The sequence below is a fragment of the Cygnus olor genome, chromosome 1, assembly GCF_009769625.2.
Source record: "Cygnus olor isolate bCygOlo1 chromosome 1, bCygOlo1.pri.v2, whole genome shotgun sequence".
Lineage (NCBI taxonomy): Eukaryota > Metazoa > Chordata > Aves > Anseriformes > Anatidae > Cygnus > Cygnus olor.
Window position 1 is genome coordinate 139,087,583 of NC_049169.1, and position 14,473 is coordinate 139,102,055.

Sequence of the window (14,473 nt, forward strand, 5' to 3'; positions counted from 1 at the left end):
TAGAGCATGATATAACTTGCAGCTGAAGTCACACAAGCTTGAAAAAGCCTTGACTCGTTCTGGACTCCATGCAGAAGTAAGGTCATAAAACTGTTACACCAACAGGGACAGGGGAGTCACATGCTCTTCTCCTTCGACCTATATCCTTGAATTTTAATTCTGTGATTTTTCCTTAAATAATTTCTACCAACTATGCCTACAGTCCTCCTCTACAGCCTACTGATGAGGATAACACTCAATAGTCATTCCACATTTATGTTAACCATTAATCACAGACTTTTGCTGAGATTTCTGAAGTAGCCTAGGAGACTGAGATACATAATTCTTGTTTATTTTACCAGGCATTGTGCATCAAAATCCCCAAAGGTGGCTTTAGCTAAGTCATCAAAAACAGTATTTATGATTTAATATAATCATGGAATGACTATGGAGGATCATACACAGATCTCCACCTTCATCTATAAAGTCCTGTTGCATTTTGCTTTTTAATTTGTGGTCATTTAACCAATCACTTTTGTTTAGCACATTGCTAAAAGCACTGAAATGTGGCAGTGCAATCCAAACATGGATGAAGATAATAAAAAAGAATCTGGTAGTAACAGCAAGTATTATCAGTATTAGGTTCTGGATCATAGCAGTTAATAAAGCAGCCTACATGTAAATTGTACCGTTCCGTCCTGAAGAGTCAGTCCCAAAGCACTTAGCAAATTACACTCTGAAACTGCTTCTGCTTCTGAAACAGAAGTGCTGGAGCATCCTCTGTCTTTTGAGCAGGGTCAAAATTCAGCCCTGAGGCAGCATGTGAATGGCGCAGTGGATTGGTGCTGCTTATCTCTGCAGGCCCTGACTACAATTATGAAATCAGAAATTGGGGTTGGGGGGGTAAGGGGTTGTTACATGATGATCTTGTTGTAGTGCACGGCAGCTTTTTGACTAACTCACAGAAAACGAGTGTCCTACATTCCTGTAACTGTCCTGACAGGTTACGGGCCACAACGATTCAATGATTCCTACCTGGAACTTGTGTTCACAATTTAGTTGGGAGTCGAAAGGGAGAGTTAAGCCCTCTTTGTTTTGCAGTCTCTATTCTTCTGGTTGATGAGCAATGCAGTTATAAGATAGACAAATCCCACACCAAAAAGGTCACGCCAAACTAGTGCAGTTGACACCTTCTGTAGGGATAAGGGCAGTCAGGAAGGACTTGAGGCAACAGTCCTCAAGATTTCCTCAATGTGGTAATACTTGGTTAAACCCTACCGTGTCAAGACAAGTTCAACACCAGTCCCACACCACCTAAGCCCTCTTCATTTCTGTCAAGAAGTCCAGTGAGAGTTTTGCCCTAGGATGCAGTGACAGCAGGACTGAGCTTTTCCAAGGTGACTAAATCAGTCAGTTTTTGCAGCAATTTGCCTTCCCTGTGGGTGGAGGTCTGCAGCCATTCATACGTGGCACCATGGTCACAGGTTTCTGAGCACCTACTTAAGACACACACTATAGACAGGGCTGAGTCTTGCTTACAGTACAGAGAGTTGTCATTCAAGGTTTGGTCTTCTAGTTCCAATCTGGAAAAAAATACTTTGATTGAAATCAGAAGCTGATTTGCATCTCCATTTTGTACCTTCTTTTAGCAAAGAAGTGATGGGTATGCTTGTGAATCAGCACACTGGGAGGATTCTTTTATTTTTTTTCTGGTGAAATCATAAATAATTGTTCTCCTCCACAAAAAAGAATCAACCTACGTTTCCAGAGCACTTGCTAAATGCTTCTTCGGGGCTCAGTGGCATAGTCTGATCTTGGAAAGTTCCTAAGATATCTTGTTTTAGGGAAAACATGTAAATAGGGGTTTTCTGTTTGTTTTGTGTGTGTGTTTCGAAGAACTACAGTAGGAGTACTTCTTCAATACAGTTTTCAGAATCTCACCATCAAGAAAGTACCCAAAGCAAAACTGAGGAAACAGAATTCCTTGCTATGCACCTCAGGGAAATGCAATTTCTAATTACTCTAGCAGGTTTCCAACTCAGCTGTCCTCCTGAGTGGCCACAATCTTACTCACTAAGAAGCCTGTACCAGCTAGGAGCATGCACTGGGTCCTGCTGCTGTTGCAGTCTTGCACTGCTGCCTGCAGCCTGCACCCACCAGGTGAGAGGGAACGTGTAAGCCCTCCTTGGTGCAACTACACCAGCAGCCAGTGTTGCAGCCCCCGGCCATGCCACAGCCAGTTCAGGGAGCTCAGCAGATGAAGGCCCAGGCTGAATTTCCCCATCTCACCCCTGCAAAAGTGATATGAGCATAGGGAGCCGATAGGAGACAGCAAATTGGAGCAGGAAGGCAAACCGCTCCTTTTCTCCCGGCACCGGTACATTCAGATCAAATGCAAAGCTTGCTTGTTTTGTGCTGCTGCTCCACACCACATGGAGCCAAAGCTTTTCATTTCCTTCAAAAAGCCACAGCAGAAATTCAAACGCGATTGGCAACTTACCCGAAGTGGCTGGCTAAACTCATGGAAATGCAGAAGAGGAAGAAGTTTTTGATCATGATAAAGCCAGAGACTGTTCCATTGTCCATTCCAGAGGAGATGAGTAACGCAGGTGTTTGCTTTGGTAAAGGTGCAGCTGCTCACTTTGTTCTCACGCTGCAACAATACAAAAAAAAGAAAAATTATTACACGGACGAGCAGCAGGACAGCCGACTTCAGCTCGCACTGCATCTTCTGCTCTCAGTGTTTTTCACAAACTTCTCCAGGCTTATGTAAACATCATCTGTTTATGTAAAATTCTATATCTTCAAGGACATGTTTTACCTTCTGCTGACAGCAAACTGCAAAACAGGAAAAATTCTTAGTGGCCCAGTTTTCCTTTACATTCACTCGTCATGTAAGTAACTAAAGAAATATTCATCGCTTCCCAAATGCCAGTTTTGACCGTTTACCTATTTCAACAACTTCCACACGCCTGCAAACCCCGGGCTGTGTGCAGCCTCCGCATCCCTTCGTTCCATCGCAATTTTTTCCCATTAAATACCCGGCTTCCCCTTCCAAAATCCCAGTTAAAATGCCAAGAAACACCTACTGCTTCTTGGAATTCACGCTGCTGATGCACGGCTTAGCAAAAAGAAGGGGGGGGGTGAGGGGTGTAAAAAAGTGACCTTCCTCCCAAAGGCACATAAACCTCATGCTAGCACCAAGAATGCCAGTAACGTTGCTGCTCCAGCGACCGCTGCTTCTCGGATACCTGCCTCAGCCACCAGATCACCAATTTCAGCATCGTGCACTAACGTTTGCCTCCATGCCCTATTAAAGAAAAAAAAAAAAAAAAAAAAAAAAAAAAAAAAAAGGCAAGCAAAAGCAAAATAAATAAATAAACAAATAAAAAACCCGGAGGGCAGCCGCCTGGATTTTCCACCTGCACCCTGTGCCCACCGGCAGCAACTCGCTCTCCCCTCCCGGCCCAGAGCCAAAGATGCCAAACCCAAAGATGCCAAACCCAAAGATGCCAAACCCAAGGATGCCCAAGCCAAAGATGCCCAAGCCAAAGATGCCAAGGATGCTAAAGCCGAAGCCGAGCCGCCCCCGCGCTGCCCCGCGGTGGGTCCCGCTCGCTCCGCTCCGCGCCGGGGGGACGCGGCCGCTGCTCTCCCGCACGGCACCTGCCCGCCCGCGACCCCCGACTTTTTCCCTCCTTTCCCATCCCTTCCCTTCCCTTCCCCTCCTTCCAATCCCTTCCCCTCCCTTCCCTTCCCATCCCTTCCCCTCCCCGCCGCCGAAGTTTGCCGCGGCCGTGCGCCGGCCCGTCGGGGCTGGGGGTCCCGGCTCTTACCGGCCGCCCGCGGGGGGCTGGTCGAGGGCGAAGGGGGGCGGCGTCGGCCCCAAAGTTGCGGCGCGGAGCGGGAGCGCCGCCGCTGCCTCTCCCGCCGCTGGCAGGCGCGGCCCCGCCGCAGCGCCGCGCCCGCGCCCGCACCGCCCCCGCGCGCAGCCCGGCGGCGGGAGCGCGGGTCGGTGCGCGGGGGGCGCGCACCCCCGGACCCCCTTCCCGGGGTCGCTCCTGGAGATGGGGACCGTCCACCGGCCGGGGAGCGCGGTGGTACAAGGGCGGGCGAGGCAGCGGGAGGCTCCCTATGTACCCATAGACATACCCATAAACACGTATAGACACTTACATCCGTGCCCACAACATGAGTATATCCATAGACATCCCCCTATATGCATATAGACACATATATCCGTGCCCACAACACGGATATATCCATAGTTATCCCCCTATATATGTATAGACACATATATCTATGCCCACAACATGGATATACCTGTAGATATCCCCCTATATATGTATAGACACATATATCCGTGCCTGCATCCTTTCCCACAGCCGGTGGACCCAAGCTATGCCATCCCAGGTCTTAAATGGAGAAGCTGAGATTTGTGTGCCCACTCTCCTTTGGCGCACTCGTTGCTTTGCAAGCACTGGTGTTTCAGGAGGCCTGTGGTAATTTGGGGGTTGGTTCTGTAGGAAAAGGGGTGGGTTGCTTTGACACCTCGACACAGGCAGCGTTACACTTAGTACCTGCTCAAGCTCAGGCTGCTCACAGAGAATCGTAGCATCATAGCATCATCAAGGTTGGAAAAGACCTCCAAAATCATCTGGTCCAACCGTCCCCCTACCACCAGTATTGCCCACTAAACCATGTCCCTAAGAGCAGAGCAGCTGGTGTGTTTTGACCCATCCAAAGGATGCGACGAGTGCATCATGGTTCCTGTTTCCCTGGATTCTTTGAAGTGCGTGCAACACTTTGTAGCATGCACCTTATGTAGGATAAAAGTGATTTAAATGTGTACTGCTAAGACTGTACTTTGAATTAATACTCCAAACTCAGTTATTAAATGAGATAATGTCTAACTTTCAGGCAACTTTATGGACCAATGAAGCATGTATTTTTCTTATATCCATTAAAAAACTCTGAAAAATTAATCCCACCAACAAAATCAGTGTCGAATCTGTAGCTCATTGCCACCAATGGTGCTGCTATACATACACCTGGTTCATGGTCTGCACAACGAGTTGAAATTTGGTCCTTATGAATTCAAATCTTAATTTTTTTGGTTATATGTGGTGCTTAGCTGTGTCTGGATTTTCAAGCAATGCGTGATCCTGAATGCAGAGCCAATGACACGCGCTGTTCCCCAGTGCTCCTCAGTGACTTCAGTAAATACGAAGTTGTGAATGAATGCTGCTATCAGAAGCACTTTCTGCATGCTTAAAAATATCTAAGTAACATGAAGCGGCAGTACTTTCTCACGATAATATTCTTGCCTAGGAGGGCTTAAATCAGATTTTTTACAGTGCTTTGATTTCTAGTGCAAACTATTTATATCTCTGTATAGGTGACGTTGTAAAAATATGTTATCTTTAAATAATTTTAGGAAAGAAAGACAGAGAAGTATTGGCCTAGAAATTCCCTCTGAGCGGGTGGGAGCTGCACGCTCTTCCGCTGCTTGCTCCGGTTCGCGGAGCCGCGCGTCATTTCTTCTAACTCGCCAGAGCTTCTGCTCAAAGCCGTATGCTGCGGATTCACTTCATAAAAACGAAGGGAGAAGAAAGCATTTAAGTCTCCAGGACGCGCAACAGCAACAAAAATGTTAGACCACACATTGGCTTCAGTTTACAGGGGAAAATAAAAATAAAAATAAAAATAAAAATAAAAATAAAAATAAAAGGGAAAAAAAATGGGAAAAAAATAAAAAATAAAAAAGGAAAAGCTCCTCCCGCAGCGAAACGGGGAATCTGACGAATACCCTCTGAATTTAGGGTGCGCCCAGTCGACCCCCCGGCTTGCCAGAGCCCTGCTGCGGCCCCCGAAGGGCCACCAGGGGGCGGCCCCGCTCCACCGCACCCCGCTCGGGGCTGGGAAGGGAACGATGCTCCCACGGAGCCGGCAGAGCGAGGGGCTGAGGCTGGGGGCTCCTGGCAGCATTTGTCTGTTTCTTTTCTTTTTTTTCCTATAGTCTTCTGTATGGCAACAGCGTAATGCAGACCTGGTCCGGTTTGCCAGCTAATTATAGCTAATGACGTGGTGTCTCTGACACGCGTTGTTTATAACGCAAGGTATTAACTCCCGGGCAAAGGTCCCTTCTCGAGAGCTTGTTAGACATTACTTGTGTAGGTTTTCTAATTGGATCCCTGCAGGATGGTGGCTTTGACCCGTGCTGTTACAAGCCATAAAGAGATCTTCGCTTTGAAGGCTACGGCATTGTGCGTGTCCACTGCTGTGTGTTTTTCCAGGCACTCCCCTGTGATTCACACTGACCCTATTTGTATTCTTCCCCTCCTTGTTCAGTTTTAAAGGATGTGTTGAATCTAGTATGTGAAATAATTGCTTTTTATTGTGGTCAAGGATTTTTTCTTTTTTTCTGTGCTGGTGTTTAGCAAAAGCTGGTGTAGCCTTCAATAAGCCATTTCATACTGTGATTTTCTTCAATATTAAGAGAAGTTTTGCATGGTACCTCTCCGAGATTTCTCCTCCCCCATCATTAAGTAATGTAGCTTATTTGCTGAAATGAGTGCATGTGAGCTAGATCACTCTTTATATTGGGAAAAAACAAACAAACAAACAAACAAAACAGCATAGGCAAATTGTGCTGTGATTTTTCCCATGACATGAGGGACCACCTGCACACTGGGGAGCTCACCAGGAAATGTGCACCAAGTCCTAACGCTGTGACGCTTCGTGCTGGGAGGTAGCTGGTTTCTCCAGCAACCACAGGCAGCTCCGTCAGGGACCAAGCCATTCCTTCTCCTCCCTGCAGAGCTACAGAAAGCTCCCAAAGTTGCACGGAGGTGTGATGTGCTGTGGGCACTGACCCAAGCAGTAGGCTCCTAGCAGGCATTCTCTACCACCAACGTTTCACTGGGGATATCAGGTGGAGAGGGCTGCCGGTTTGCTTGAGATCTTCTGGCGTTGGGCCTCTTAGCCAAGACTCCTCAAAAGGCAGTACTCGGAACCGTGATTTTGGTGATACGAATCCTTTCCCAACAGAGAGCAGTCTGAATTCATCAGTCGTCGCACGAACTAGCCATCAACTAATACTGGTCATTCTCAACACAGAGGCTGAAGGAAGGGTGGAAGCCTCGTTTCCACTCCCATTTTTCTCAGTATCCCTAGGGTTCACAGGCAAGTGGTTTCTGCTCATCCCTGGTGAGACCCACAGGTGGTACTGGGTGCAGTGCTGGCCTCCCCCATACAAGAGACATGGACGTACTGGAGAGAGCCGAGCAGAGGGATAAGAAATTGGTGAGGGGACTGGAGCTTCTCTCTTACGAGGAGAGGCTAAGAGAGCTGGGACCATTCAGCCTGGAGAAAAGGAGGCTCGGGAGAATCTTATCCATGTGTATAAGTACCTGATGGGAGGCAATGAAGAAGAGGGAGCTGCACTCTGCTCAGTGGTGTTGACATGGGGCAATGGGCACAAATCTAAAATTGTGAAATTCCATCAGACACTTTTACTATGAGAATGGTCAAACAGCAGCACAAGCTGCCCAGAGAGGCTGTGGAGTCTCCATCTGTGGAGATGTCCCAGACCCGACATGAACAGCCTGTTGCAGCTGGCCCTGCCTGGCCCTGCCACCAGCCACCCTGTGGCCCCGTGACGAGGAAACGGTGTTATCCTGGGAAACACTCTATTACTCTTCCCAAAATGGTATCTGGTAGCGAAATGATATAAATAAACTCAGTGACGTGAGAGAGATCAAGCCTGATAGATTTTGAAGCATTTTCTGTACTTCTGAATGATAAGAAAGGGTACTAAAAGCTTTTTTTTTTTTTTTTTTTCCCCTCTCTCCCCCCTTGTGGATGCCCTCTCTACGATGCTGTGGACACCTGTAAAACACAATCAGTCCATTACTCTTGTCTGTCAGGACATGCTGTAGACAAAGCTGCATTTAGGACCCGGTGTTTTGTTTGGTTATTTCATGCTTAGCATCCCGGTGGCAATAGAGAGTTACTTAATGGAGCTTTGTGAAACACAGCTGGGCGCAGCGTAACACTGGGGAGGACTGCTTGGAGACAGAGTTGGACCCCTTTTGTGTGACAGAATGTATCAGAGGTACCGTGGGGAGAAAGAGGCACGACTGTCCTCCCTGCCCCAGCAAAACTCTAGCTGGCTGTGAGAAGGGATGCCTTTAGAAAGCAGCACTGATGCTTCCGTCTGCTATTTGTTACAATTCCCAAATCTGCAGGTTCAAAGGTCTAAAAACTTCATCTGAGGCTAATCCTCAGTGGGTTGCACACATTCAGTTTAAAAAAGAACAAAAGGCTGCATTTTCTGCTCATCAGTTCATCCTCTCTGTTGTGGCCAAGCTACGCTCCAACCCATTTCTACATGTTAGACTAACAGCTGAGCGAACATTGAGCGTGTGCCTGAACACTGCTGTCATGGATTTATAGGATGCCCTGAGCTTCACAGTGTTTCAGGAAGTCAGACTGGGCGCTATACCTTACAGAGGTATGGGATAAGAACAGCCCTATTTCTCAAAAGTAGCTGGCAAGAAATGTAAATGAGTTTGGACCTGTATTAGACACTTTGTCCCATTAGACATGGGAAATGATATGTAGAGGCAACTCTCCCCCTGCCATGGGAGTGGAGAACGTTTCCAACATTTTCCAGTCTATTGTAATGTTTTAAACCCTTTGATTAGAGCATTAAAGCATAGATTGCCTGTTACTTACAACGGCATCCCTGTCGTTCTGCACCCACACCCCCCTTCTTTTCCCCAAAACCTACCTTGCCGTCTGACTCCTTACCAATCCCCTCCCCCTTCCAGCTCTGTTCTTCCTGCAGACTAGCCCATCTGGCGCAGATTTACAGTTAAGTGTCACTAGTCAGTCAGGAGCATTGGGCCAGGGCCAAAGGTGGAGCTCAGGCCTTGCACTGGCCCCTCGGGGCCTTTTTGGGGAAGCTCTGAGCACAGGCATGTTCCCATCGCTCACTCGTGTCAGTCCAGCTTGCCGATGAGACAGCCCTTTTCTCCTCTGCCCTGGAAAAGAGGCACTTTCCTTTACACCAGTGGACAGCAATGCAAAGAGAGAGTGTGGGGTCAAACCTGCTCATGGGTGGTTTTCACATGAAAGAGCTGAGGTGTTATCCACATTTCTGCCAGGTTCAGATGAGAAATCCTCTCCCTGTTCATGCAGAGCCTACTGAAGCCTGCTCTTCAGATTTCAAGTCAAAGGGATTTGCAATGTGTGCCACATCAACAACTGATAGTTCATTGTCCCAGTTTGGGGGAGAGAAGGGGCCACCCAGCAGCAGTCCCATCCTATATCCTGAAATTCCCAGGCAATTGCCTGAGCATCTTCCACTGCTCCAGAATTTAAGTTTTAGGCACGAAATACATAAACCCTACTTTTGCATATAAAGCGGTAATAATGCAAAGGATGAGTAAGTGTTCTTCTGAACATGTAAAATGTTTGTGACTAATGTGTTCAGCTAGATTATGCTAAACACTGGTGATACATGCTTACATCTAAAATGTTGCAGTTTTCTGTGTATGCTTAGATATTTTTACTGCACACAAGTGGGCATCGAATAAGAAAGCTTCTGAGCTGAGATTTCATGATCCTATAATGTATAAAATATCTTTAGTTAATTTCTTCAAAATGGCTAAATTTGCTGGTTAGTATTTTAGCTGGCTAGAGTAGCAGTTATGGCTATACTTGAAAAATAATGGGCCGTTAAGGTAGCACTGTATTTCATCATTAAGGCCTCAGTCCTCCCGTCTGGTGGTTCAGGTTCATCTTTTCTGTAAGTATCACAGCACATGGTGCACTTCTTGAGAGGACAGAGTACACCTTCAGCTATACACGTGACCAGAAAAACAACTGACTCTGTATTCTGAAGCATCTAAGAAAGCATTTGATGGAGAATAACCACAGTGATTCAGATTCATACATATGATTCATAAAGAAAGATTAATCAGGCTTAAACTAGAGGATACAAGTTGTACATCAATATTCAAGGTTTTATGCATACGCTACTATACATGTAATTCCTTCATAGCAAGAAGGAGAGAACAAATCTTAGAGGGAACAACACAAAAATCATTGAAATGAGATGGACAGACTGATGTTGATAAATTCCTCATTAGGCATTTATTCAAGCATCCATAATAGATGGAAGGGGAACGTACAATATAGGACTGAAGTAACAATGTACTTAGTGATGTTACGAACAGAGTATGTGAAGTTTAGAAATTGGTTAAATACAGACAATTTTATTATATGTACATATGTATGTATGGATATCTCTGTCATATTTAGGTTATAAACTATAAATATTTATGCCTATTGATACTTATTTGTACATAACAAATCTACCTGTCATCTGGGTTTTGGCTATGTAAATGCTAAGATAAGATTGGATTAGCATGTTTTAAGTTGTTTTGATGAACTCACATCTTTTTTTGCCTGCTATAGTTGCCATATGTACTGCATTTCTCTGTGTTGTTTGTACGTGCACTGGGCATATTGACAGAACTCATTATTTCTGTCTGTGATCAACACAGGTAGCTGTCAAAGATACCAGCAAATATTAGTTTCCACTCTTGTAAAATTTTATAAATGCTTTCAAGTCACCCTGTAATGATTCATAGTAATAATTAGCTGCTGCTACAAAAAATACATTAATGCATACCATTTGGAAAGCTGTAGACACAACTTACATTTATTTTAGGATTTGCAATATAGTGCTTTTCAGGCTGAATTTATTGGCAAGGGTTAGGTGGGAATAAATGTTCTCAGCACTTCCAAATCCCATTAAAGCTGACTTCTGTTATATAAAGTGCTATAATTAATAAAATTTCAAGAAAAATTAGTTTTTAAATGGTTCGATCTAGAATTACCAGTTACAGAAAGCGGAAAGAGCTGGGGAAAAAAATAATAATAATAATAATAACCCCAAAATGCCCTGTTTTGGAAAAGATATTGGTAGGGATTTCACAGTGATCTACATATCACATTACAGGATGATAAATATTAATGATTGAACTATATACCACAACAATGCAGGTGATGTCAGTCCTACAGCTTTGTGTGAAATCCTTTTGTCAGTTCCAGTGCACAAGAATTCATAAAATATACAAATTATAGCATATATTATGTTTATCAGTCAATAAGCCAGATCTTCATGTACTATAAATTCGTTTAAGTGAAGGGCAGTGGAACTAAGTCCATACATCACCTGAGGTTATGCCTTGAGTGTGACCCAATAACTATGAGTCAGTCAATGAGAATTTGCCGAAAAATGAGATTTGAGCAAATATTAAGTAGAGGTTTCTTTTTCCTTTTTTTTTTTCTTTTTTTTTTTTTAAATTTATTCAATAAAACATGCAGGTGGCTTGCTCATGAAAAAACTGCACAGCAGTCTAAAATCTGGCAGTTGAATTAGCCACAAGGGGGTGGGGGTGGGGGTGGTGGGGAAGTAGACAACTACACTGGAGATACACTGGAGATATTAAGCATTTTGGTTTTGATACTTCTAAAAAAAGTTGGAAGCAGTTTGGGATGGAAGAGGATATTGGCACAAAAATAGTTAAGAACAGCTGTGAGGAACTGGCATGCAACCCATGCTAAAGATATTCCCTTTGGTCATGAGAAACACAGATCAACCCTTTGCTATGGGCAGGCATTAACTCTTTGGACTTAGGGAATTTCGTATGGGTGTTCCTTGTTCCTCTCCTGGCAAACCGTTCCACTTCTACAGAACTGATTAAGTTTTCAGTGGGTCAGCTGTCCAGTGGAAATGAACACCTGCGGACCAGCCCTCAACCTCCAGCAGCTTTCCTTGGCCACTTCTGCTGTAGTTTTGGAAGGAAGTAAAGGGGCATGAGGGCAGGAGGGACAGCATGGCACACTCCCTCCAGGTCCCCGGGCTGCAAAAATAGGTATCAGGATCACAAAGTACATCCCAGAAGCCCTGCATTGATACACTCATGGTGTCTGGCCTTGCTTTGAAGCCCACACCCACTCCACGAGATGCAAATTTTGGAGAAACGGTACTACTTGTGTAAGCAAGATGAGCTGGATTTATCATCATGCCTTTCACACCTTCAGCTACTGAAAACTAGTGCATTAGATTCAAATTTCCAGCTATACATTTGAATGGATGTCAGACAGTTGGTCAATTGTATACAAGCAACTTTACCTACTTGTCTAAGCAGCATCACTTGTGGATTCAGAGAGCTAACACCCAGACTAATTTTAGTATCTCTATGTTCACACGATAGCAGCCAGAAAGTGGGAATGGTCAATGAACCTACCATCTCAGGTGAACAGACGAGGATCAAAAGGATAGCTTCAAAGAGAAAAAAGTGAACTAAATAAAAGATGACTGCTGGAGTGATTGCAGTTTGATCTACTGGTGTTTTCCCAGTTTGCTAAAGAGACACAAAACAAGAACCACCAAATGTGAATCAGTTGCTTTTGGTGTAGAGAGCACTAGGGCAGAAACCTGGACATGCTCAAGACAGCAGGAGGGAATGAGTTTCAGGTGAATAATCCAAGAAAGGAGACCTCGAGCCTGTCAGTAGATTTTCCACTCTAAATGTGTTTTATCATAAAGCACCATTTTGAAATCAAATCATGGTGCGTGTAAAACAGCTTTTTGAGTTCCAGCATCATTGCTTGGGGAAAGCGAGTTTGCTTTCCTGCCCATCCTGCCCATCCTGCCACCGCCAGCACCCCAGTCACTAAGGCATTCACCCAGAGGTGGGTCGACCAGGTTCAAGACCCTTTTGTAAACACTCGTCTCAAGTATTAGTTTCTTAACATGATGATAAACCCATTACTCTGGCAGCTGACTATTAACTGTGTGTCTTATTTCATGGATGACCAGCTTGGGCTGCCCAAGGCTCATAGAGCAAAGATGAGCACTTACAGTGGTAGATGAAGTTGGTGAGAGCTGCAGTTTCTCAGCACCTCCTACAACGCAGTGCAGTCTCCAGTAATGTGCATAGGGTTGCAAGCCGTGAATTTTAATCCTTACTCTGCCACTAATTCACTGTGTAGCTCCAGGCAAGACCCTATCTCTTCAGCTGTAAAATGGGAATAATAACAATGGTCTCCTATCTTTCAACAATGATAAATTCATCTGTGTTCTTGAGGCATGCAAATACTACAGTGATGAGTGGCCCAGAAAAGACCAGGAAAAAATGAATAATTCTGTATTTACTGCAGGCTTTGGGTATGCAGTAAATAAGGCACTACTAACTGACTGTTGAAGATTACTTTTCCAAGTAGCTGGTTATTCAGTAGGTGCCATGTAATCAGTACTTACTTATCCTGTGTAATGAATGATAAAGTGTTCTCTGGAAAAAAATAAAAAAAAAAAGGCAAAATACATTTGAAAAAAAAAAAGCTTAGTACTGATGTACAGGAAAGCACATTTAGGATTTCATCATCCATTCAGATTATAGTGTTCTCCAACTTTAAAGCACTTGATTTTGGCAGCCATCATAACATACTTCTAAGGCAATTGTCTTCTGTGCCGGCACGTGAATAGGTCTGTAACTTGCACCTTGCCACAAGAGCTTTACTCAAAAATAGCATTTTGACTGTGCAAATGTATCCGTTCTTCATGTGCAATTATTTTTGTCTGAAAAATAGGAAAAACAAATGGCCTTATTTAAATTTTATTTTATTCCTTCTTAATATCTGTTCTGATGACACAATCTCTTTCCTGTTTCAATATTGCATTTTTTTCTGGATTCTCAGATCACTTACAGCGTAGGCAACCTATTTGATTTCTTCACGCTTTGTATAAAAAGGGATCTTCTTTCAACAAATTGATTTTTGCCATTAAAAAACAGCAAGGAAAATAATGAAGACCACTGTACCCAGTGGTTTGCTTACACTTCAAGTCAGACTTTATTAGACCAGTCTGACCATGTTTAATCTTCAATTTAACTGCTTAGTAGACCATTGCTATCACATCTGTGAAAAGCATGTGCAATACACAAAACAAGCTGCCAAATGTCCCTTCACAATTACATCATTCAGAGATCTGTATGGTCGTTCTCTGTTTTGTATTTGTGTATACGATGTGTCATTGCAGCAGTCCCCTGACAGGGCTCATTTAAGTACAGTCAGAGTCATGTTTACTTTTCTATATATGAGGAGATCTAAACTCTGCCAAGACAGAACTTGCACAGATTTGTTGGGCTTATTTCTGCCCCATTTGTTGATGCTAGATTTAAAATTTGGACTTATCAAATTAGAATCGTGATATCTGAAGTAGTCTTGACATAAAGGGGAATCATCCACTGCATAATACTTACAGCCTTTCAATGTGTCTAATAAAGGAATATGCTTTATTGAACTCTAATTCTACACATTTCTAGACATTTACTTGATTTTCTTATCTGTGATATCTGAGAGCTACTTGAGATAATAGGAACATACTATATAAAATAGAACAATATATGACCCT

The 14,473-nt window shown here is 44.1% G+C and overlaps 1 protein-coding gene across 6 annotated transcripts in view; it reads right to left on the reverse strand.

Moving 5' to 3' along the window:
• Positions 1-3,924, reverse strand: part of GABRA5 (gamma-aminobutyric acid type A receptor subunit alpha5) — a 57,712-nt gene extending 53,788 nt beyond the window's left edge. For 2 of the 6 annotated variants that reach the window (XM_040535577.1, XM_040535623.1), the window contains exons 1-3: positions 3,816-3,924; positions 3,235-3,289; positions 2,480-2,632 (exon numbers count right to left, since the gene is read on the reverse strand). In XM_040535577.1, the coding sequence (XP_040391511.1) occupies positions 2,480-2,565 (86 nt within the window). In that variant the 5' untranslated portion in view covers positions 2,566-2,632; positions 3,235-3,289; positions 3,816-3,924. Of the gene's footprint in view, positions 1-2,479; positions 2,633-2,928; positions 3,045-3,068; positions 3,093-3,230; positions 3,290-3,815 lie in introns of those variants that run through there. The other 4 variants (XM_040535585.1, XM_040535594.1, XM_040535605.1 and 1 more) reach the window with 4 other exon arrangements.
• Positions 3,925-14,473: the final 10,549 nt, after the last annotated feature.